Source organism: Loxodonta africana, chromosome 14 (assembly GCF_030014295.1).
Source record: "Loxodonta africana isolate mLoxAfr1 chromosome 14, mLoxAfr1.hap2, whole genome shotgun sequence".
In the NCBI taxonomy this organism is placed as follows: domain Eukaryota; kingdom Metazoa; phylum Chordata; class Mammalia; order Proboscidea; family Elephantidae; genus Loxodonta; species Loxodonta africana.
The window spans coordinates 17342083-17367037 of NC_087355.1; the positions used below are offsets into that span (position 1 = coordinate 17342083).

At 40.3% G+C, this 24955-nt stretch overlaps 1 protein-coding gene across 8 annotated transcripts in view; it reads left to right on the forward strand.

Annotated features, from left to right (window-relative positions):
• Window positions 1-24955, forward strand: part of CSPP1 (centrosome and spindle pole associated protein 1) — a 127628-nt gene that overhangs the window by 92189 nt on the left and 10484 nt on the right. For 7 of the 8 annotated variants that reach the window (XR_002785186.2, XM_010588327.3, XM_023545751.2 and 4 more), the window contains 4 exons: window positions 6074-6213; window positions 10057-10197; window positions 18860-18906; window positions 22541-22604. Coding sequence is in view for 6 of the 8 variants with exons in the window: in XM_010588327.3 (XP_010586629.1) it covers window positions 6074-6213; window positions 10057-10197; window positions 18860-18906; window positions 22541-22604 (392 nt within the window). In the remaining 2 variants the exon portion in view is untranslated. Of the gene's footprint in view, window positions 1-6073; window positions 6214-10056; window positions 10198-18859; window positions 18907-20916; window positions 21060-22540; window positions 22605-24955 lie in introns of those variants that run through there. The other variant, XR_010317775.1, reaches the window with a different exon arrangement.

Sequence of the window (24955 nt, forward strand, 5' to 3'; positions counted from 1 at the left end):
ACCCATGTATCCACATGTCTATAATTATTCCTGTGCATATCCATTTGAATCTATATTTAGTCATAGTGATGTCTCCAACTCTAACCTGGTATGTGAAGCATTAGAGAGAGCCATTGCTGTCGAGTCGACTCCAACTCATAGCGACCCTATAGAACAGAGTAGAACTGCCCCATAGAGTTTCCAAGGAGCACCTGGTGGATTCAAACTGCTGACCTTTTGGTTAGCAGCCATAGCTCGTAACCACTATACCACCAGGGTTTCCATCTGGTATGTAGTAGGATTTTAATGTACACTTTAACTTACCTAGTTATGCTTTGCTTAGATTTTTGTTTGTATTCTCTAAGCATTTCTGGCTAGGTATATAAGGGGAAGAAATTTCAAGATGTAGACAGGCTAGATACTGAAATATGAACCCAAGATGGTAATTTTCAATGAATAATTCTCCCATAGTAGGTCAGCTGCTTATAAGTAACTGAGAAGTCAGTGTGTTTTTTTCTGTATTTACTTTTATAATGTTATAAATGCCTCAACTATTACAGCTTTGCATTTTCCAAACCTACATATTTAATTCAGTATAATGGATTGTCGTGTCTGTCAGTTTGTCGTACTATGGGGGCTTGTGTGTTGCTATTATGCTGGAAGCTATGCCACCGGTATTCAGATACCAGCAGGGTCACCCATGGAGGACAGGTTTCAGCTGAGCTTCCAGACTAAGGCAGACTAGGAAGAAGGACCCGGCAGTCTACTTCTGAAAAGCATTAACCAGTGAAAATCTTATGAATAGCAGTGGAACATTGTCTGATATAGTGCTGGGAGATGAGCCCCCCAAGTTGGAAGGCACTCAAAAGATGACTGGGGAAGAGCTGCCTCCTCAAAGTAGAGTTGACCTTAATGACGTGGATGGAGTAAAGCTTCCAGGACCTTCATTTGCTGATGTGTCATGACTCAAAATGAGAAGAAACAGCTGCAAACATCTGTTAATAATCAGAACCTGGAATGTATGAAGTATGAATCTAGGAAAATTGGAAATCGTCAAAAATGAAATGGAACGCATAAACATCGATATCCTAGGCATTAGTGAACTGAAATGGACTGGTATTGGCCATTTTGAATCAGACAATCATATAGTCTACTATGCTGGGAATGACAACTCGAAGAGGAATGGTGTTGAATTTATCGTCAAAAAGAACGTTTCAAGATCTATCCTGAAGTACAACCCTATCAGTAATAGGATAATATCCATACACCTACAAGGAAGACCAGTTAATACAACTATTATTCAAATTTATGCACCAACTACTAGGGCCAAAGATGAAGAAATAGAAGGTTTTTATCAGCTGCTACAGTCTGAAATTTATTGAACATGCAATCAAGATGCATTGATAATTACTGGTGATTGGAATGCAAAAGTTGGAAACAAAGAAGAAGGATCAGTAGTTGGAAAATATGGCCTTGGTGATAGAAACAATGCCAGAGATTGAATGATAGAATTTTGCAAGACCAATGACTTCTTCATTACAAATACCTTCTTTCACCAACATAAACAGCGACTATACACATGGGCCTCTCCAGATGGAACACACAGAAATCAAATTGACTACATCTGTGGAAAGAGACGATGGAAAAGCTCAATATCATCAGTCAGAACAAGGCCAGGGGCCGACTGTGGGACAGACCATCAATTGCTCATATGCAAGTTCAAGCTGAAACTGAAGAAAATCAGAGCAAGTCCACGAGAGCCAAAATATGACCTTGAGTATATCCCACCTGAATTTAGAGACCATCCGAAGAATAGATTTGATGCATTGAACACTAGTGACCGAAGACCAGACGAGTTGTGGAATGACATCAAGGACATCATCCATGAAGAAAGCAAGAGGTCACTGAAAAGACAGGAAAGAAAGAAAAGACCAAGGTGGATGTCAGAGGAGACTCTGAAACTTCCTGTTGAGCATCGAGCAGCTAAAGCAAAAGGAAGAATTGATGAAGTAAAAGAAATGAACAGAAGATTTCAAAGGGCCTCTCGAGAAGACAAAGTAAAGCATTATAATGACATGTGCAAAGAGCTGGAGATGGAAAAGCAAAAGGGAAGAACACGCTCGGCATTTCTCAAGCTAAAAGAAATGAAGAAAAAATTCAAGCCTCGAGTTGCAATAGTGAAGGATTCCATGGGGAAAATATTAAATGATGGAGGAAGCATCGAAAGAAGATGGAAGGAATACACAAGGTCATTATACCAAAAAGAATTAGTCGATATTCAGCCATTTCAAGAGGTGGCATATGGTCAGGAACCAATGGTACTGAAGGAAGAAGTCCAACCTGCTCTGAAGACATTGGCGAAAAACGAGGCTTTGGGAATTGATGGAATATCAGTTGAGATGTTTCAACAAACAGATGCAGTGCTGGAGGTGCTCTCTCGTCTATGCCAAGAAATATGGAAGACAGTTTTCTGGCTAACTGACGGGAAGAGATCCATATTTATGCCTGTTCCCAAGAAAGATGATCCAACCAAATGTAGAAATTATAGAACAATATCGTTAATATCACACGCAAGCAAAATTCTGCTGAAGATCATTCAAAAACGGCTGCAGCAATATATCGACAGGGAACTGCCAGAAATTCAGGCTGGTCTCAGAAGAGGACGTGGAACCAGGGATATCATTGCTGATGTCAGATGGATCCTGGCTGAAAGCAGAGAATACCAGAAGGATGTTTACCTGTGTTTTATTGACTATGCAAAGGCATTCGACTGTGTGGATCATAACAAACTATGGATAACACTGTGAAGGATAGGAATTCCAGAACACTTAATTGTGCTCATGAGGAACCTTTACACGGATCAAGAGGCAGTTGTTCGGATAGAACAAGGGGATACCGATTGGTTTAAAGTCAGGGATGGTATGTGTCAGGGTTGTATTCTTTCACCAAACCTATTTAATCTGTATGCTGAACAAATAATACGAGAAGCTGGACTATATGAAGAAGAACGGGGCATCAGGATTGGAGGAGACTCATTAACAACTTGCGTTATACAGATGACACAACCTTGCTTGCTGAAAGTGAAGAGAACTTGAAGCACTTACTAATGAAGATCAAAGACCACAGTCTTCAGTATGGATTACACCTCAACATAAAGAAAACAAAAATCCTCACAACTGGACCAATGAGCAACATCGTGAGAAATGGAGAAAAGATTGAAGTTGTCAAAGATTTCATGTTACTTGGATCCACAATCAACACTTATGGAAGCAGCAGCCAAGAAATCAAAGACGCATCGCACTGGGGAAATCTGCTGCAAAGGACCTCTTCAAAGTGTTGAAGAGCAAAGATGTCACCCTCAAGACTAAGGTGCGCCTGACCCAAGCCTTGGTATTTTCAGTCACATCATATGCATGTGAAAGCTGGACAATGAATAAGGAAGACCGAAGAAGAGTTGACGCCTTTGAATTGTGGTGTTGGTGAAGAATATTGAATACACCGTGGACTGCCAAAAGAACGAACAAATCTGTCTTGGAAAAAGTGCAGCTAGAATGCTCCTTAGAGGCAAGGTTGGTGAGACTGTGTCTTCCATACTTTGGACTTGTTGTCAGGAGGGATCAGTCCCTGGGGAAGGACATCAAGCTTGGCAGAGTACAGGGTCAGTGGAAAAGAGGAAGTCCCTCAATGAGGTGGATTGACACAGTGACTGCAACAATGAGCTCAAGCATAACAACGATTGTAAGGATGGTGCAGGCCCGGGCAGTGTTTCATTCTGTTGTGCATAGGGTCTCTATGAGTCGGAATCGACTCGACGGCACGTAACAACAACAACAACAGCATTATAATGGATTGTTGACATTTTATTCATTTTCATTCATAAATTGAAGACTGTGCTCTGTTTTCACAAACCAATGTGATTTAAGGAAGAGAAACCAAGCAGCTTCTCAATTTTTTCATTTGAAAACCGCATATGATAATTTCTACCATGTGAGATTTTAGTGAGGAATAAATTATGTATTGGAAGGTACTTTGTAAACTCTAAATTCTAACACAAGTTAGATAACATGGTAGAATTACCATCATTTAACAAAGATTGGTTAAATAACATTTACTTTGGTATAGTTTTTAATATGTATTATGATTAGAGGCATCTCAAGGCTTGTTCTTTATTCTAATTTCATAAATATTTTCACAAAAATAACCTTCTAGTCATTAATTCATTCACCACATTATTGAGCTCCTACTATGTGCTAGGCACGATGCATACCTTGGTTAATGAGATGGACGTAGCTCAGCTCACATGCAATATCTAATAACCGAATTTCTAAATTATCTATCTCTTTAACTATTAGCTTTAGTGGAAACCAGACAGGAGTCTGATATAATGGCCTCCAGGGAGACTTTTGGGTATTTCTTTTGCATTTTAATGAATCTCCACTGCTGTTTCCATCACCCTCCGTGATCAATAGAGGTTGGTGTCGCCGTCATAGAGTAGTTTTATGGCCCTGGAGAATCCTCACAGAAAGGAAACTCCCTGAGAGCAGGGCATTGCCTGACAGAAGGAGAGACTGAACAGTCCTTGTAATACTGCAGTTACATATTCACAAAAAGAGGGAGCCCACTTAGTGCTGAGGGAAGCAGCAGTAGATACTTGGTTTTATTTTATTTTCAGGGCTAGAAAAACCAGCCCCTATCCCTGTTCTAGGAGCCGTAGTGGCACAGTGGTTAAAGTACTTGGCTACTAACTAAAAGGTAGGCAGTTTAGATACACCAGCCGTTCCTTGGAAACCCTATAGGGCTGTTCTACTCTGTCGCTATAAGTTGGAATCAACTCGATGGCAGTGAGTTTTGAGATCCCTGTCCTCTTTGATCACCACTCCCTCAAAGTCTGAGCAGAAAACTCCCTCACTGAGCTGTTTGCCATTTATGTTAATTTCCTAGATACTATAGGAATAGAGTATTATTAAATAACTAGTTAGGTATCAAGCTCTCTGAAAGCCCGTTATAAAATTAATGTTAGGGCTGTCATTAATATTCATTATTTGGGCCAACACATTTTCTCCATGTGAATTCTGTTTTTAGGGTGAGGACCTAGTATGAGTCAGAGCAGACTCCATGGCATCTAACAGCAACAACAACATAATATGTGCCGGGTGGAAACCCTGGCGGCTTAGTGCTTAAGGGCTACGGCCGCTAACCTAAAGGTCGGCAGTTTGAGTCCACCAGCCGCTCCTTGGAAGCTTTATGGGGCAGTTCTACCCTGTCCTATATGGTTGCTAAGAGTTGGAATCGACCAGATGGCCGTGGGTTTTGGTTTATGCTGGGCAGAGCCCTGGTGGCACAGTAGCTAACTAGAAGGTTGGCAGTTCTAGTCCAGCAGCCACTCCTTGGAAACCCTATGGGGCAGTTCTACTCTGCCTTGGAGGGTCGACTATGAGGTGGAATTAACTTGAGGGCAGCGGGTTTGGGGTTTTTTTGGTATACTAGGTACATTAACATTTATAATTTTACTTAATTGTCATGTTCACAAAATACTATAAGGAATAAACATTATCTGTATTTTACAGATGATGAAACCAAGGCCAAACAGCTAGTAAGTAGTAGAGCTGGTATTTGAATCTAGGTTTTTCTGGTCTCAAAGATTATGATCTTTCTACTTCATGAACATTTTAAGGTAAATCTGAATCATTCTGCTCTTCTGATAAGGTACTTTCCATCTGAGCATTTTGAAAGTTTATAAATAATTACCTTTATATATAATTATTATAAATACCCTATTTTTAATATAAGGAATTGAAATAACAGGGCTCTTAGAGTGATTTTCTGTAATATATTGTGGGTAAAAGATACCAAACCAAAAAAACCAAACCCAGTGCCGATGAGTCGGTTCCGACTCATAGCGACCCTATAGGACAGAGTGGAACTGCCCCATAGAGTTTCCAAGGAGCGCCTGGCGGATTTGAACCGCCAACCCTTTGGTTAGCAGGCATAGTACTTAACCACTACGCCACCAAAAGATACCAGATCAATTAAATGTGAACTCAGACTTTCTTCCCATAAGACACATTTATCACAGTTTGTTGTTTATCTGTAGGAAAAAAGAAAGGAATCCCATGGATATATTTGACATGGCCAGACATCGGTTGCAAGCTCCTGTTAGAAGAGCATCTCCTAAGGACTTAGATCCCGCCACTTTTCAGAATATTCATGACTTTAATGAGCTGAAAGATAGAGGTGAGTAGAGTGCTGCTATTTTAAGGATACATCAGGAATGTTCTGCGCACATTCAAATATCTTTAAAGATGTTTACCAAAAAAAACCCACTGCCGTCGAGTCGATTCTGACTCATAGTGACCCTTTTAAAGTAAAATTTCATTTATGATGTATATTTTAATTATGGTTAATAAAACTTTGAAAAAATTTAATTTATTGTACTTTAGATGATGGTTTGCAGAGCAAATTAGTTTCTCATTAAACAATTGATACACATATTGTTTTGTGACATTGGTTGCCAACCCCACGACATGTCAACACTCTCCCCTTCTCGACCTTGGGCTCACCGTTACCAGCTTTCCTGTCCCCTCCTGCCTTCTCATCCTTGCCCCTGGACTGGTGTGCCCATTTAGTCTCTTTTTGTTTTATGGGCCTGTCTAATCTTTGGCTGAAGGGTTTGAAGCTCAGGGGTGACTTCAGAACTGAGTTAAAAGTGTGTCTGGGGGCCATGCTCTTGGGGTTTCTCCAGTCTCTGTCAGACCAGTAAGTCTAGTCTCTTTTTGTGAGTTAGAATTTTGTTCTACATTTTTCTCTAGCTCTATCTGGGACCTTTTATTGTGATCCCTGTCAGAGCAGTCAGTGATGGTAGCCAGGCACCATCTAGTTGTGCTGGACTCAGTCTGGACTGAGTCTGGTGGATGCTATGGTAGTTGTGGTCCATTAGTCCCTTGGATTAATCTTTCCCTTGTATTTTTGGTTTTTTTCATTCTCCCTTGATCCAGATGGGAAATAGACTTGTTTATGCTGTAGTTCTTCAATTTACCAATCTGGTAAATGAAACCTTAGTTTGGCGAAATATTTTCTTTTGGAGAGCATATAGCTGTTAAAGCCTAAGGGGTGGATGAGGTCAAGTAGAACAGTGCGAAGACTGGACCAAAATCAAAACAGTTGTCTTGGACTCATTGTCACCCCATGTCTTGCATAGCAGAACTGTGTGCCATAGGATTTTCTTGATTGTGACCTTTCAGAAGCAGATCACTAGGACTTTTCTTCCAAGGTGCCTCTGGGTGGGTTTGAACCTCCAACCTTTTGGTTAGCAGTCAAGTGGTGAATCATTTGCACCACCCAGGGACTCCTAAGAAGAGTGGAACTTGGCATTTAATGGAGGATGAACAAAAGAAGCTGAGCTCATGAAAAAAACTGAGAAGGAGGAGCCAGGGCAACGAGGAGAAACAGGAGAATGCGATATCTTGAAAGCCCAGAAAGGGAGTGTGAGGTGAATACTGGAAAATGTCAGTTAGATCAGAGGTCATTGGTGACCTCACTAGATCTTTTTAAGTGAAATTATGGAATCAGAAGTCGGTTAAATTTGGGAGTAAAGATTGGATAGGAGGCAAGGTGTTGGAGGCAATAAACATAACACAGGAGACAGAGGAGAGGGGAGATGATTACTGTTGAAGAGCTCATGGGGCCTGAGTAGGTAGGAGGAAATCTAGGTGATTTGAGGGACAGAGTAAAGAAGATATGATGTAATTACTTCAAGGGAGTATCAAGAAAGCTTATTAGGGAGATACGGGATTGCCAAGGTACACTGAGGCCTGGGAGACCTAGAAAAGGCTGTTGTTGTCTTACTGGTCTAGTCTTTAGAAGCGTGCAGCACAGCAGGTGTCGGAGCAGAGGAGGCAGTGTCCGATGTTTGGGCGTATGACCCTATAACGTATGCATTTTTCTTATTTTTGAAAGGAAGAGTCCTTGGATGCTGCAAACGTAATACATATTTATTACAGCAAACTTGAAATATGGAAAGATAGAAAGAGGAGAAAATGTCATTTTAGTCAAACCTCCTAAATATAAACGCCATTAACATATTAGATTTTTTCCAATCTTCTTTCTGAGCATAATTAAGAAAAACAAAACAAAACAAGATATATTTATTATTTATTCAATTTTCTATCTTGTTTTTTTATGTAGATTTACAACTACCATCAATTACATGTACTATAGTTATTTTTTTATACTATAGTTTATTGATTACTTACTATATGCCAGACACTGTACTAAAAGTCAGTTCTCAGAATTTGGTCCAGGGGCCTGTGGGGGTCGTTTCAGGGGTCTCTGAGGTCAGAACTATTTTTATAGTAAACTATGGCATTATCTGCCTTTTCCACTCTCATTCTCTCATGAGTATTCAGTGGAGTTGTCCAGAGGCTATATGACGTGTGATGACTTCATCACTATGAAGTTTGTAAATGTGTGCTTGCGTATTCTTAGGTCTTAAAGTATTCTCGGTTTTAATTTCTAACATAGTATGTGTGTGTGTGAGAGAGAGAGAGATGCATAATTGAAAACTCTTTGAGGTCCTCAGGTTTTTGGGAGGAGGGAATAATTTTGGATTTATAGGAAAGTTGCAAGGGTAATACAGAGTTCCCATAAACTTATCACCTATTTTTCCCTAATGCTTGTTGTTGTTGTTGTTTTGTTAGCTGCTGTAGGGGTTGATTCCAACTCCTGGTGACCAGAGTAGAACTGCTGTGTATAGGGTTTTCAGAAGCAGATTGCCAGGACTTTCCTCCGAGGTGCCTCTGGGTAGGTTCGAAGTGACAACTTTTAGGCCAGTAGTTGAGGACTTAGCCATTTCCGTCACCCAGGGACTCCAGAGGTCCTCAGTTTTTAAGAGTGTAAAGAAGTCTTGAGACCAAAAAGATTTAAACCATAAAACTGAGCCATTTGTTTCCCTGTGTTACCACATCTAGTCTTTATTCAGCATATGACTTAGTTGCTGGCGTCTCTTGGTTTTAAAGATAAGGAAACTGAGTCTGGAAGTGGTGAAGCCAGAATCCAATCCAAATTTGTGTGTCCAGATCCACTTCTCTTTAGCCAATATATGTTGCTGTTAACCATTCTCTAATTCTTAAATTATTCAAGATGTTTCCCATTTTTCACTATTACATTTTGATTATTCTTGGTCATAAAGCCTTTTACATATTTAGGATCATAATGGGTCAAAGGTGATAATATTTTCAAGGCCTTTTACATGTATGAACTATATTTTTATTCTTAACATTTGAAAATTAACGTTTAACATTTTCATTCTCATAAGTTGATATTCTCGAACTTGTGGCAAAATTGAGTTCTTAGACCATCATTTCTTTCCTCAAGTAATGACATCTCTGCTAAGATTCCAGCCAGTCTGCATTTGTCTTGCTTTCTGCATGATATTATTTTGAAATGAACATGATATAAATGATCAATAGCATTTTTCAATTTTTTGAGGCTGTTTTAGGAATCAGCTGTAATTACTATGTTTCCTGGCATGCCTGAGTTGTAGGCATGTGCTCAACCACTTGGAATATATAGTTTTTCTTTATAGACTAGGCATATGGACATAGTTGTCCTGCTGTGTGTCCTGGGTGGTGCCTTGGGGGAATAAGGAGCTGAGGATAGAGAATGCCTGCCTGCTTGTTCTGGGGACTTCCATAGCCTAAGTTTGTGAAAAGGCATTTATTTAAAGAAAATTAATTTGATGTTCTTTAGTTTTATGGCTGTTTTAAAGTCCATGATTTATATTGTTCCTTGATTTTGAAATTAGATTACTCTTATTATTTATGGGAGCCCTGGTAGCACCGTAGTTAAGAGCTACAGCGAGTTATGGCTGCTAACCAAAAGGTCAGCAGTTCGAATCCACCAACCACTCCTTGAAAACCCTACAGGGCAGTTCTCCTCTGTCCTCTAGGGTCACTATGAGTTGGAATTAACTTGACAACAATGAGTTTGGTTTTTGGTGTATTATTTATAGTGGGGTTGTTTAAAATCTCATCTGGAAACAAGATTTAATTTAGCTAAATAACTTATTTCTTGCACCAGATTCAGAAACACGAGTTGATCTGAAAGTTATGTACCCGGATCCTCCAAGAGATCATCATACCCTGGAGATCCAACAGCAAGCCCTGCTAAGAGAGCAGCAGCGGAGGCTGAATAGAATAAGGATGCAGGGAGGCGCTGAAGGTAAGAGAGAATCATTATTTAATAGGTTACAGCATATAAGATAAAACCCGTTGTCATCGAGTCAATTCTGACTCATAGCAACCCTATAGGACAGAGAAGAACTGCCCCATAGAATTTTCAAGTCTGTAATCTTTATGGAAGGAGCCCTGGTGGTGCAGTTGTTAAGCACTCAGCTGATAACTGAATGATTGGCTGTTCGAACCCACCAGCTGCTCCACAGGGGAAAGATATGGCAGTCTCCTTCCATAAAGATTGACAGCATTGGAAACACTGTGGGGCAGTTCTACCCTGTCCTATTAGGATCACTATGAGTTGGAATCTACTCAACATCAGTGGATTTTTCTTTTTTTTTTTTGATTTTGGAATCTTTATGGAAGCAGATTGCCACATTTTTCTCCTGTGGAGCAGTTGGAGGGTTTGAACTTGCAGACCTTTTGGTTAGCAGCCGAGTGCTTAACTACTGTGTCACCAAACCCAAAACCAAACCAAACCCGTTGCCGTTGACCGACTCTTAGTGACCCTATAGGTCAGAGTAGAACTGCTCTTAGTGACCCTATAGGTCAGAGTAGAACTGCCCGATAGAGTTTCCAAGGAGTGCCTGGTGGATCTGAACCGCTGACCTTTTGGTTAGCAGCTGTAGCACTTAACCACGACACCACCAGGGTTTCCACTGTGTCACCAGGACTCCTTATATAGGACACCTTATGTTTTATGTAGGGTAAGGTATACAATTTAACAGTTTCTAGCGACCTCTGCTGTCTGTCACTTGACTCTCAGAACAACTATGTGTTCTTTAAAAAAAAAAAAAATTTTTTTTTTGGAATAATCTGTCTTTTATGATATTTCTGATAAATACAAAATCAAATACTGACTCGATTTTAATTTCTGTATTCTCTTTTATATATATTATGGGATTTTGTACTTTGAAGAACATTTATAATTTTCCTCTGTCATGCATTTTGCAAGAGGAAAAATAGTTTTATTTTTTCCTCACTATAAAACAACGCTTGCCTACTACAAATTGAAAGAATGTAGGAATTATTAAGAAGAAATTTTAAAAATTCTGAATTCTTCTGAGATAACCTCTGTAAACACTGTGATCATCATATAAGACATTATTCTGTGCATATAAATGGTTATATTTACATACATATATGTAGCTTTATGTAAATGTAATAAAAAGGTACTGTTTCTGTAACCCACTTCATTCATCCAGTATGTTGTAGACATTTTTCTATGCCTGTAGGTGTAAGCACGTTGCTGTTAGCTGCTGTTACGTTGGCCCCTGGCTCATGGTGACCCCATGCATAACATGATCGGTGGACCATTGTGATCCATAGGGTTTTTATTGGCTGATTTTTGAAAAATAGATCACTAGGGCTTTCTTCATAGTCTGTCAGTTCCAGCGAAACCTGTTCAGCATTGTAACAACACACAAGCCTCCGCTGACAGATGGGCGGAGGCTGCGCATGAGGTACATGGGCCGGGAATGAACCCCAGTGTCCCCGCACAAAAGGCAGGAGTTCTGCCACTGAACCACCACTGCCACCATCAAATATAAATATAGCTCTGTACTTTTTCTTGTTAACTGGAATTTACTTTTTGAAAAGACTTTTATTTAAGTACACCATAAATACATGAAGTACACAGATATTAAGTATACAGCTTAAAGAGTCTTTACAAAGTGAGCGCTCATGTAAGTAGCACCCAGATCGAGAAAGAGAACATGACCAGCACTCCAGGGACTCCCTGTGTCACTCCCCAGTGAGCTACCTGCCTCCAGAGGGAACCACTACTCTGACTTCTAACAGATTAGTTTTGCCTGTCTTTGAAAACATCATTCTTTTTTTTTTTTTTTTTAATTGTGCTTTAGCTGAAAGTTTACCACTTAAGTTTCTCATTTCAAAATTTAATACACATATTGTTTTGTTTTTGTGACATTGGTGCAGTCCCCACAATGTGACAACATACTCTCCCTTTCCACTCCAGGCTCCCTGTGTCCGTTTGTCTAGTTCTTTTTCTTTCCTGCCTTCTTGTCTTGCTTTTGGACAGGAGTTGCGTACTTGGTCTCGTATATTTGATTGAACTAAGAAAGCACGGTCCTCACCTGTGTAATTTTTTTTGTTTTGTTTTGTAGGCCTGTCTAATCTTTGTCTGAAAAGTGGGCTTCAGGAACGGTTTCAGTTCTGAGTTAGAAGAGTGTCCAGGGCCATAGTCCCAGGGGATTCATCTGGTCTCTGTCAGACCAGTAAGCCTGGTCTTTTTTCATCAATTTGAATTCTGTTCTACATTTTTCTTCTGTTCTGTCCAGGACTGTCTGTCGTGATGCCTGTCAGAGCTTTTATTGGTGGTAGCTGGACACCATCTAGTTCTGCTGGTCTCAGGCTGATGGAGTCTCTGGTTTATGTGGTCCTTTAGTCCTTTGGGTTAATATTTTCCTTGTGTCTTTGGCTTTCTTCATTCTCCTTTGCTCTGGATGGGATGGAACCAATAGATGTACCTTAGATGGCCGCTTGCAGGCTTTTAAGACCCCAGATGCTACTCACCAAAGTGGGATGTAGAACATTTTCTTTATGAGCTACATTATGCAATTGACCTGGGTGTCCCCCAAGACCATGGTCCTAAGCCCTTAGCTACTCGGTCCCTCAAAGTGTTTGGATTTGTCTAGGAAACTTCTATGCTTTTGCTTTCGTCCAGTTGTGCTGACTTCCCCTGTATTGTGTGTTGTCCTTCCCTTCACTGAAGTTGATACTTGTCTACTATCTAGTTAATGATTTCCCCTCCCTCCACCCTTGTAACCATCAAAGAATGTTTTTTTCTTTGTATAAACCTTTTCTTGAGTTCTTATAATAGTGCTCTCATACAATATTTGTCCTTTTGTGACTGACTTATCTCACTCAGCATAATGCCCTCCAGATTCATCCATGTTGTGAAATGTTTTGTGAATTCATCATTGTTCTTAATCGTTGCGTAGTAGTCCATTGTGTGTATGAACCATAATTTGTTTACCATTCATCTGTTGATGGACATTTAGGTTGTTTCCATCTTTCTGCTTTTGTGATAGTGCTGCAGTGAACATGGGTGTCCATGTGTCTATTCATGTGACGGCTCTTCTTTCTCTAGGCTATATTCCTAGGAGTGGGATTGCTGGATTGCATGGTATTTCTGTTTCCAGCTTTTTAAGAAGCACCATATCATTTTCCAAAGTGGTCGTATCATTTAACATTCCCACCAGCAGCGCATAAGAGTTCCAATCTCCCTACAACCTCTTCAACATTTGTGTTATTTTTGGTTTTTTGGATTAATGCCAGTATTGTTGGGGTAAGATGGTATCTCATTGTGGTTTTGATTTGCATTTCTCTAACGGCTAATGATCGCGAGCATTTCCTCATATGTCGTTGGCTGCCTGAATGTCTTCTTTGGTGAAGTGTCTGTTCATATCCTTTGCCTATTTTTTAATTGGATTATTTGTCTTTTTGTTACTGAGGTGTTGAAGTATTTTTTACATTTTAGAGATTAGACCCTTGTTGGATGTTGTAGCCAAAAGTTTTTTCCCTGTCTGGAGGTTCTCTTTTTACCCTTTTGTTGAGCATAAGTTTATAGTCTAGTTTCACTTCTAGTGTTTGTGCATTGTTAGGTTCGTATACTATTTATGCCATGTTTTAGGGCCCCAGCATTGTCCTTATTTTTTCTTCCATTGTTTTAGATTTTATATTTAGGTCTTTGATCCATTTTTGATTAGTTTTTAGGTATGGTGTGAGGTATGAATCTTGTTTCATTTTTTTACGGATAGGCATCTGGTTATGTCAAACACCATTCTTTTTAAAGCAGGGCTTCAAACTGGTTCGTTCTGGTTCGAACCCTTGCTGATAACTTGCGTTTCCACCCCAGATATACTGAACCAAATTTCTACAGTTTAATAACCTCCCCAGGTGATTCTTATGTGGAATAAACTTTGAGAGCCACTGCTGTGCTAGTGATTCTCAGAATTGGTCCCTAACCAGCGACATTAGCTGTGAACTTGTTAGAAGTACAAATTACCAGCAGGGGTTCAAACCAGAATGAATAGGGAGGAAGCCCTGTTTTAAAGGCTCTATGATATTTCGTTACATGAATGTACCATCATTTCATCAACCTTGTATTGATGGAAGTTTAAATAATTCCTAGACTTTTGTTGGCATTAGTACTGACAGTAATTCAGTGGACATGCTTGTACACGAATCTTTGTTCCCAGGTACAAGCAGATCTATAGGATAAACACCTAGAGGTGTAATTGCTGCCTTAAAGCTTGTATGCATTTAAACTTTGATAGATATTGCTAAATTACTTTCCAAAGAAGTTGCTCCTGTTTACTTCCTGTCAACAAGTTTGAGATTACTTTTCCCTCCAAAACCAAACCCGTTGCCATGGAATTGATTCTGACTCATTGTGACCCTATAGGACAGAGTAGAACTGCCCCATAGGGCTTCCTAGGCTGGAAATCTTAATGGAAGCAGACTGCCACATCTTTCTCTTGAGGCGTGGCTGGTGGCTTCGCACCCCTGACCTTTTGGTTAGCAGCCGAGCACTTAACCACTGCCCCACCAGGGCTCCTAACCTGTTCTCCCACACCGTCACAAATGCTTATTTTAATATTTCTTGATGTTTACCAGTCTGACAGGTAAAACTCAATGATGAATATGTAAATTTTATGACAAAATGATGATGTTGATAATAGCTGTCAGTTTTTGAGTACCCACTATGGGTTCCCACCATGCCAGGATTGTCTCTTATCCTATCCAAAGTAAATTCCCCTGTTGGTTTCCAACACACTAGCATGTTTTTTTTTTTTTCATATCTGATGTAATCTGTAATTGCCTATTTATTTGTTTACTTTTTATTGTCTGCTTCTCCTCTAGTCTTAATAAGTGTCTTTTGTTTACCATTACATGCCCAGCACTTAGCATAGAATATAGTAGTATTCAGTAAATATTTTCTTTGTAAGGAATGAATCCTCTCAACACCTGTATAAGTAGCTATAATCACCATTTTATTGTGGAGGAACATATGACCCAGAGAGGTTAATTTGTAGAGTTACTTCCATAGCTAGTAAGTGGCAGGACCAGGATCTGTCTGATCTTTAAGCTTGCGCTCTTTGTAGTATACCACCATATGTATCTGTTTGGCTACTTATTGGACTTGTACTTCCTCATTCTCAGCTGTATAGTTAGATTTCCAGATAAATGGAGTATTTTTGTACTTGCTCATGTAAGTGGTTATGAAATCAGAATACTTTAGGATAAAGCCAGTAAGCCCTCTAATGCACACATACATTGTGAGTATTGAGTTATTAGCTAAGTTTCAAATTCTGCTCACTTTAATTTGCATTATTTTGTTTAACCCTTAACAACAACCATGTGAGGTAGATAATAGTGAAGTGAGAGAAAAGAAAAATAGAAATGCTGCAGAGAGTACTGGGCTAGCTGCCCAAGCAGGGCATCTGAGTGCTGGCGCCTCCTGAGATAATGGAGTCTTTAACCAGCTTCTTAGGTAATTCTCGTGTATACCACTGAAGTTTGAGAACCACTAGTCTCATTTTGTTGGTGCATGTGTTATTTCTCAAGCTTAAGAAGTTGACTCCTGCAAACCAAGCTCATGATAAATAAATGATAATTTTTAAGTTCATAAAGGAGAGTCTATATTTCCAGTCACCTAGATGTCCTTTCTGTTGTCTAGTCCACCATTTATTAGTGTCAGGTTACTAGACAGTCAGAGATGGAGGTTTGGTGAGGGCACTAGCCAGTCAAAGAATACTTCATCTAGGCCATAGAGGATACTTGCTGCATGGAGTCCACCCCTCTTACTGTAATTCAGGCACACCTCTTGAAGGTTCTTCCCCCTTTGACGGGGTGAGACAAGCACTGCCGATTAAGTACTGCCGATTCTTGCCCTCGGGCTGATCTTTTCCCTGATCTTTATTATGTTAACACATTCATTTTTAGGTCTCAGCTTTCTTTCATGTGAAGTCTACCTTGTTGAACTTATCCTTTGGCCACTATTTGGAGGTGCTGGTCTCTCAGGTCTTCTCAGTCACAGTTGTTTATGCTCTATTTTATACAGTTGTTACAATTACAGAGGCTAACCTTGCTCATCCTTTGTCGATTTTTGAATAGTTTTCCCATCAGAGGGTAAGTTTCTCTTCAAGGTTACCTAGGGGCCTACATAGTACAAGACTCTTTCATTTGGAGGTGACAAACACCCAAATCAAACTAGCTTAAACAGAAAAGGAATTCTTGGCAAAGTTGGATTTGATATTCAAATATTATCAGTGGGTTGTTCTTTTGTTGGCTTTCTTCATCTCCTATATTGATATTAGTCCCAGGCACCCTCCCTCCACTGGTAGCTCCATGTTCATATGACCCATCGGGCCTATAATCCCAGAAAAGAACAAATCTTAGAGAGAGCCGTGATTGGCTTCGCTGGGATCATGTGTCCCCTGAATGAGAAGGACCCAACCATTCACTGTAGTTTGGAGAATTGAGTACTTTGACCAGGCTAAAGGACATCTGCACCAGGAACTGAGAACCAAAGGAAGAACACCTACAGGGCATTTCTCTACAGTGTGTGCCTTTGTAAGTTTTGATATGATATGTTATCTGTAAAGCATCAGGCTATGAATATGTTTTTGTACAATTAGTCATTCGTCAGATACTTACTGAGTGCCTGTGGAGCGCAAGCCCTGAACTAAATCCAGGGAATGTGCTGATGAGTGAAATAGGTGACTACTCTCATGGAGCTTATACTCCATCAGAAAGGCTAGATACTAAGTGTAAGTGTGATGAATGCTGCAAAGGAGAAACCTAGGGTCCCGTGTGTAGCTGGGTGGGGGTAGGTGGGCGTCCAGAGGCCGAGTGTCGCTGGTTGTCTCAGAGTGCGTCAGTGTGCCCTGTTGATATCCAGGTGTACTGCATGACCCTCAGACTTTTATTTCACCAACTACTGAAGTTGGCCATGGAAAGTGGGTTATAAAAACACAACTAACCAGTAATGAGAATAGGAGTGGATGGTCCTATCAGTTATATTTAGAAAAATTTAAGACCCTATCTTGGTATACTGGTGTGGCATACAAAATCTGAGGAAACCCTTTTGACCTCATGAATTAGCATCACAGGAGTAAGTGATGTAAGACTTTGGCCCAAAGGTAAAGTCTGTTTTCCATCTTATGCACAATTTTTAGTAATAGTCTCATAGGTCACCTTCTCCTGGCACCTTAGTAACCCAGATTCTGCGGTGAATGTTGTTGTTAGGCGCTGTCGAGTTAGTTCTGACTCATAGCGACCTTATGTGTTGCAGAATGAAGCATTGCCCTGTCATGTTCCATCCTCACAATCATTGCTATGTTTGAGCCCATTGTTGCAGCCACTGTGTCACACCATCTTGTTGAGGGTCTTCCTCTTTTTTGCTGACCCCCTACTTTAGGCATGTAATCAAGAGAGAGGAGAGAAGCAATTGCATTCTTCAACCTTTCCACCTAGTTTGGTGAAGTTTTTCCTTAGGAGGTCCCAACTGATGATCTGATCATGTGGGATCTTGGCAACTTTGGCTCATTAGCCCAAAAGTAGTCCGCAGGTGGGTACAGGTGCATTTTGGCACCAAAGGTATCCACCTCCCGCAGTAACCACTCCTAGTTCCAGCAAACGCTATGATGACTTAATTCATAAGAATATGGTCTAACTGTACAACAATCACAAACATGGCTGTAAAATAGCCTGAGAAGGAATACGAGTCCTTGGGTGGTGCAGGTGATTACGTGCTGGACTACTGACTGAAAGGTTGGGAGTTCAAACCCACCCAGGGTGCCTTGGAAGACAGACCTGGTGATCTGCTTCCTAAAGGTCACAGCCTTGAAAACCCTATGCAGCAGTTCTACTCTGCACACGTGTTTGCCATGAGTTGGAATCAACTTGATGGTAACAACAACAACAAGAAGGAATACAGGTTATCACCGGCAGCCTATTTATTCCCAAAGGCAATGTTGAAAAGGAGAAAATGCACTATTCAGAGGAACACATGGGAACGCAGGTCAAATTGGGGAAGGAGTTTGGGGTACCCAGTGTAAGGTCTTTGTCCCTGGAATGAGGTGCCTAGAGTTTAGCTTACTTCAGGTTCACATGAGGGAGCCCCTGTTTAGCTCCACTCAGTAACTTCCAGCACAGATAGGAGAAATAAGACAGAAGATGCTGAAGAATCCTGAATTATTTTCCCTTTCTGTAGGTATCAGTTTTAGGTTCATAATGATTTTTCTTATTAATGTGAACAGGAGAATTTTACCCAGCTAGAATGGATGGATGCCCTGGTGGTGTAATGGTTAAGTGCTATGGCTGCTAACCAAAAAGTCAGCAGTTCAAATCCACCAGGCCCTCCTTGGAAACTCTATGGGGCAGTTCCACTCTCTCCTGTAGGGTCGCTATGAGTCAGAATTGCTTTAACGGCAACGGGTTTGGTTTTGGTTTAGAATGGATGCAGAGTGATAAGTCGTATCTTAAAAATATCCTGAAATAGTAATTGAATAAGAAGTAATTTCCAGTAGAGAGCTAGTCACAAAAGGTGTTTTAAAATTCATTTTTATTCACTAAAACATTTTCTAACCTTTTAATTTGTATTTGTTCTCCACTGACAACAGTTGACTTGGATGCCACACCAAACACTAAAACACGAGACCACAGAATGGTAAGAAATCAATTTTAATTTTTTGAGTTAGTTTTAAGAGAATAATATTTTTGAGGACTATTATAAGGAAGAATTGCAGTTTGGAATTCTTCAGGAATACTGAGTTAAGAATGGATGTAAACCTTATGAGTGTAGTGGATAGCTGGAGAACTCCTAGTGTAATATGTAGAGAAAGCCTAGTGTAATGGTGAAGAACTGCAATCTGTAAAGTGGGGAGAACACTGCATACCTCAGAGGCTGGTTATAAGAATTAAAGTAATTAATACTTACAAAGCATTTAGGACTGGCCTGGCATATAGTAAGTGCTGTACAAATGTTTGTTAAATAAATAAAAGTAGCTCAAGGGTTGTTGTGAGGATTAAAAGATATAGTAAAAGCCCTGGAATAAAGCCTGACGAGTGAAATACAAGTGTTTGCTGTCCTTAATATTAGCAGTGGTAGTAGAAGTTGTTATTGTTAGGTGCCATCAAGTTGATTTTTACTAATAGCATGTGACAGAGTAAAACTGCCCCATAGGGTTTTCTGGGATACAATCTTTACGGGAACAGATGGCCAGGTCTTTCTCCTGCGGAGCTGCTGGGTGGGTTCGAGCCACCAACCTTTCCATTAGCAGATGAATGTTTAACTGTTGTCCACCAGGGCTCCTTAGTGGTATGAGAAAACCCAAAGCCAAACCCGTTGCCGTTGAGTCGATTCCGACTCGTAGGACTCTGTAATGTAAGCAGTGGTGTGGGCTGTGAAGAAAATAACCAAGATAAAGATAACCCTGCCACTCTGATCCTGAAGAGGTGACGTTTGTGCAAAGATTAAATAAAGGGAGCAGATGAGCCATTTTCATTCGATGGATATTTAGCAAATGCTTACAATGTGCCAGATACTTTTGTAGGGCTGGGGCTATAGGAGCGAACAAAAGGGACAAACATTACTGCCCTGAAGACTTTCATTCTGGTAGGAAGGATAGGCAATAAATGAACAAATGTATAGAATAATTACATCAGGATGCTATGGAGAAGGTGATAGCAGGGAGGGGGGTTGGGAGTGCTGGGATGGGAGGGCTTACATACTGAAATACAGTGGACTGAGAAGGTAACATCTGAATAAGGACACCAGGAGCTGGCCATACAAAATATCAGGCTGGGGGGGTAGGTATCTGGAGGAAGAACAACAGTCCAGGTAGAAGCCCCAGCAGGAATTGACCTGGTGCATTCAAGGAGCAGTGAGAATACCACGGTGGCTCAAGGGCTGTGAGCAAGGGTGGGCAATAGGAAACAAGGTAGAGAGGGGACGGGGTGGACCACAGAGCCTCGGAGACCATTATAGGGTTTTCCCTTTTACTCTGTGAATGTGATGAAAACCTTTCAGAGTTTCTGAACAGAGGAGTGACGTGATCTGTCTTGTTTTAATACAATCACTAACTACTGTTTGTTGAGAATAGATTGAGGGGACAGGAGGCTGTGGCAATCATCCAGGTAAGAGATAAGGTGGCTTGGAGCAGGGTGGTAGCAGTAGAAGTAGTGAGAAGTGATTGATTTTGAAAGGAAACCTGATTGGAGTTTTGAGATACTGGAAGTGTGGTATGAGAGGAATCAAGGATGGACTTCAAGGTCTTTGGCTTGGGGTTGCCATTTACAGAGGTGAGATGCAGGAGAGACAAATTTAGGGGCTGGAGAGAGGATTAGGAATTTAGTTTTAGACATGGTAAGTTGGAGCTGGTGAATAGACAGATGTGAGACAGAGTTCAGGGAAAAAAATCAAGGTTAAAAATATAAATTTAGTCTTCACAACATCCCTATTATATAGACAGCATTGGCTCAGCTAGGGTGTTTCTTGCCCAGGGTTGCTAGTTAGTAGTTGTTGGTGCCTGGGTTTGAACTGATGATGATGATGATGGTGATGAACACTGTATTGCTGATTGTCGTTGTTAATTGCCGTTGAGTCAATTCTGACTCATGGTGACCCAAGTGTGCAGTGTGGACCTGCTCCACAGGGTTTTCATGGCTGTGATTTTAGGAAGCAGATCATCAGGCTGTCTTCTGAGGTGCCTCTGGGTGGTTCGATCTGCCAGCCTTTCAGCGAGCAGGCAAGTGCTTCACCGTTTGTGCCACCCAGGGACTCCTGGTGTTGCTGATAGCCCCACTCTGGACCTGTGCTAGGTACTTTACCTCTATTTGCTTTAAATTCACAGCAAGGCAAGATTAATCCTATTTTACATAAAAGGAAACTCATATAAAGACCCATGGTCACACAGTAATAGGGAGAACTCAGATTTGAAGCCAGGCCCAACTCCAGGGCTCCTACTTGCCCCTGTACCATGTGGCCTGAGGTGTTTTGATGTGATTTGTGAAGACTCTGCAGGTTGGTGGGTTTCTTCACAAGCGGCAGTCACATTTCTCAGTGAAAAGATCCTGATATTCAGTAAGGGAAATTTAATATCTAGGATTTGGGTTATATTATAATCCTAGATTAATAATAGGCTTTGCCAAATAGAAAGTCAACCAGCGTAAGTCAGCAGTTTATCATGACTGATAAAAAAAAAAAAAAAAAAGCTAATAAATCTTGGGCTGCTTATCTTCCTAGAAACTGGATAATTATATGGAAAACACAGGATGCAGTTGGGGGTGATTTCCATGGAGAAGAGAAGACTGAGGTGGACTCTGATAGCTCTTCCAGTTAGGTGAAGGACTGTGAGGTAGAAGAGAGGGTAGGCAGTACGTGTGAAGTGCTCAGCACAGCTTGATAAATATTAGCTGCTCTTATTACCATCACAATTATTATTATATGAGAAAGCAGAAGTAGAATCATTGGGTGGTAAATTACAAAGAAGATTTAAATTCAGTGTCTATAAGAATCCAGTGTCAGAGAAGAACTTCCTGACAATGCTGTGCATCTGTGGAATGCATTACCTTAAACATTAATGAACAGCTCTTCCCTGGAATGTTCTAGCAAAGCCCAGAAATCTGGTGGGGAGGCCTTGGCAGATGGGTAGGATGACTTTAGGTTCCTTCCAACATATAAGGTGATAGGATTCTCTACTGTGAAATTTATATATGTAAATTTAAGTTCTCATTTGAAAGCTCATTTTAATAAACCCGACCCTAGCATATTTTTTCTCCACAATATGCCTTCATTACAACTGAGTCACGTAAGGCTGTGATTTTTGATCCCATGACTTTCTCTCCCGTGGGACTATGAGAATTGTATCCATAGCAGAATTGTATCTCCAGTTCCTAGGATGGAGGAGATAGTAAGTGTGCTGCACGAATTATTGAAAGAATGAGTAAATCTTGGCCGTGGCTTAAAGCCTTTTATGTTTAATTGGGTTCCTTGATTCACACTCTTATATCTTCATCAGCAATGTAACCCTTTTATTTGGCTTCAACCACAAGGGGGCAGGAAGGAGTGGAGTAGGAGTCTGCCTGGCAGACCTCTGTTGTCTCTCTTGTATGGAGCCTGTGCTGCATTTCCCGGGAGTCAGCACGTCGAGGAGGAGGCAGGCAGCCAGTCCTGCCTCTCCCCATCCTCTTGGTTTCTTAGGTGACAGTGTGGGAACTTGTGCCTCCTCTTGATAAAAAGTTGTTGTTTTTTTTCACACAAAACTAATAAAATAGTCATGAATATATGATGTTTCTTTTAGCCCAGAAATGACCCTCCTGATTTCTTGAAAAATTCACTACTGGAATCTGACAGTGCTTTTATTGGTGAGTATATTTATTTTAATTTATTGATCCTGTTTAAGTATTAAACTATATATTTCTTTTAAGTGCCTTTTTTCATATTGCAAAATCAGTACTACACTCTTACAAACTGGTAAAAAAGGGAAGATTCGGTTTTTATTGTTTTAATGAATCATTATCAAAGATACTTTACAAAGTTATTTTCAAACTCAAAATGACTAAAAAGAGCTTTAAAAGGCTAGGAATAGTTCACACAAAAACCTGTACACAAATGTTCATAGCAGTTTTATTTATAATAGCCAAAAGCTGGAGTCAAACTAGATGTCCTTCCCCAGGCGGATGTTTAGACAATCTGTGGTACGTCTGTGCCATGGAATACTACTCAGCAATAAAAAGGAACACTGTTGATACCCACCATAACCTGGATGATTCTCCAGGGAAATATGCTGAGCAAAGATACCTAATCACAAAAAGTTATATACTTTATGATTCTATTTATATAACATTTTTGAAATGACAAGATTTTAGAAATTGAGGGCAAATTAATGGTTGCTAGGACTTGGGAGTAAGGATAGGTGGGTGTAGTTATAACAGGGCTTGGAACTGGTTCATTCTGGTTTGAGCCTCTGCTGAGAATTTGCATTTCTAACAAGTTCCCTGCTGAGAGTTTACATTTCTACCCCAGATATACTGACTCAGAATCTATATTTTGATAAGATCCCTAGGTGATTCTTGTGTATAACTTCTGGGAACTAGTTAGAAATGCAAATTCTCAGCAGGAATTCAGACTGGAAAGAACTGGTTCAAAGCTCTGGACCGTAAAAGGGCATCATGAAGGGGTCCTTGTGGTTTTGGAACTGTTCTCTATTTGAGTGTGGATATAAGAATGTACACAGGTGATGAAGCTATAGCACTGAACACACACACACAGATGAGTACAAGCAGAACTGGGAAATCTGAATAAGCTTGATGGATTATATCAGTATTAGTATCCTGGTTGTGATACTGTGCTGTAGTTCTGTAAAATGTTAATTGAGGGGAGGCACTGGGCAAAGTGTACAAGGGATCTCTGTTGTTACCTACAACTGCATGTGAATCTATAATTATCTCAATAAAAATTTCAATTAAAAGAGTAGGAGTATAATCTTCAGAAGATATGTAAAGGTACCATGGGATCTTTTTTCTCTCTTATAATTATGTACTCTGATCATAAGCTTTTCTGCTATTCTAGGGGCATTAGGGTATTAGCTCTTCTGTATACTATCTAGAGCCCTGGTGGAGCACTGGTTAAGAGCTTCGCTGCTAGCCGAAAGATCAGCAGTTTGAATCTACCACCCGTTCCTTGGAAGCCCTATAGGGTCACTATGAGTCAGAATGACTCGACAGCAACAGGTGTGGGTCTTTGGTTCATATACTAACTGTGTTTCACATCAGTTACTTTAGAGTTTTATGTTTGGAGTTTCAGACTAATCTATATTTCTATATTAGTCCCCCCCCCCCACCACACCCCCCAAATGTGTTTTTCCTGTCCTGGAAAATAAGGAAGTTATATTGGGGAGAATGAGTAAAGATAGAAAAAAAAAAAAATAGCAGGAAATAGGGATGGGAAGATAGCTCTTCTATGGAGGCATCAGGGCAATATGACCTATTCCTCCTAACAATGAAGATAGTCTAGGGCACCTGAGATGGTGTCTTGGAGTATTACATTACACGAGACTTTATACTAGACCCCAGGTACAGCATCTGTCTGTTGGGTTAATGGTCATTGTAAATATCCCATAGTCACGACTGTGTACCACTCCTGTAGTAAATGTGGATAAGACCAGTGGCTTCTGCTGAGTTCCCGAATTTTGTAAGAATTTGTAACAAGAGGAAAAGACCATTTATTGGATGCCTAGTATCTTCTGGCATTGTGTTAGATGCTTTTAAAATGCATTATTTGGTATTTTCCTTTTGAGATACGTAAATTGACAATAAATGGTAAAATTGAGTTTGATCCCTGGTCAGGAAAGTCAGGGATCATTAGCTCTAACCTTAAACACACAGATCTCTCCCCTTTATTTGAGAAAGACCACATGTAATCTTTCCTGGCCAGACTCTACAACCTGTTAGAATTGTAGTGAATAAACTCTATCCCCAGAAGGCTTTAGAGACTTGAGATGAAGAGTTTTCGGAACTTAAGACGTTCATGTTTTGACTCCAAGGATAATAAACAGATTATTTAGCCTCAAACAGAGCTATTTAATCCATTTTCTTTCTTGGTCTCAGTATGAGAAGCTTGCCCTTATTTTGTCAATTTATGAATTTTTAAAGGTGACTCTTCTCAAGATAAACTTTGTCATTCTATTCATAAGGAACATAATGTGTCTGAAGTC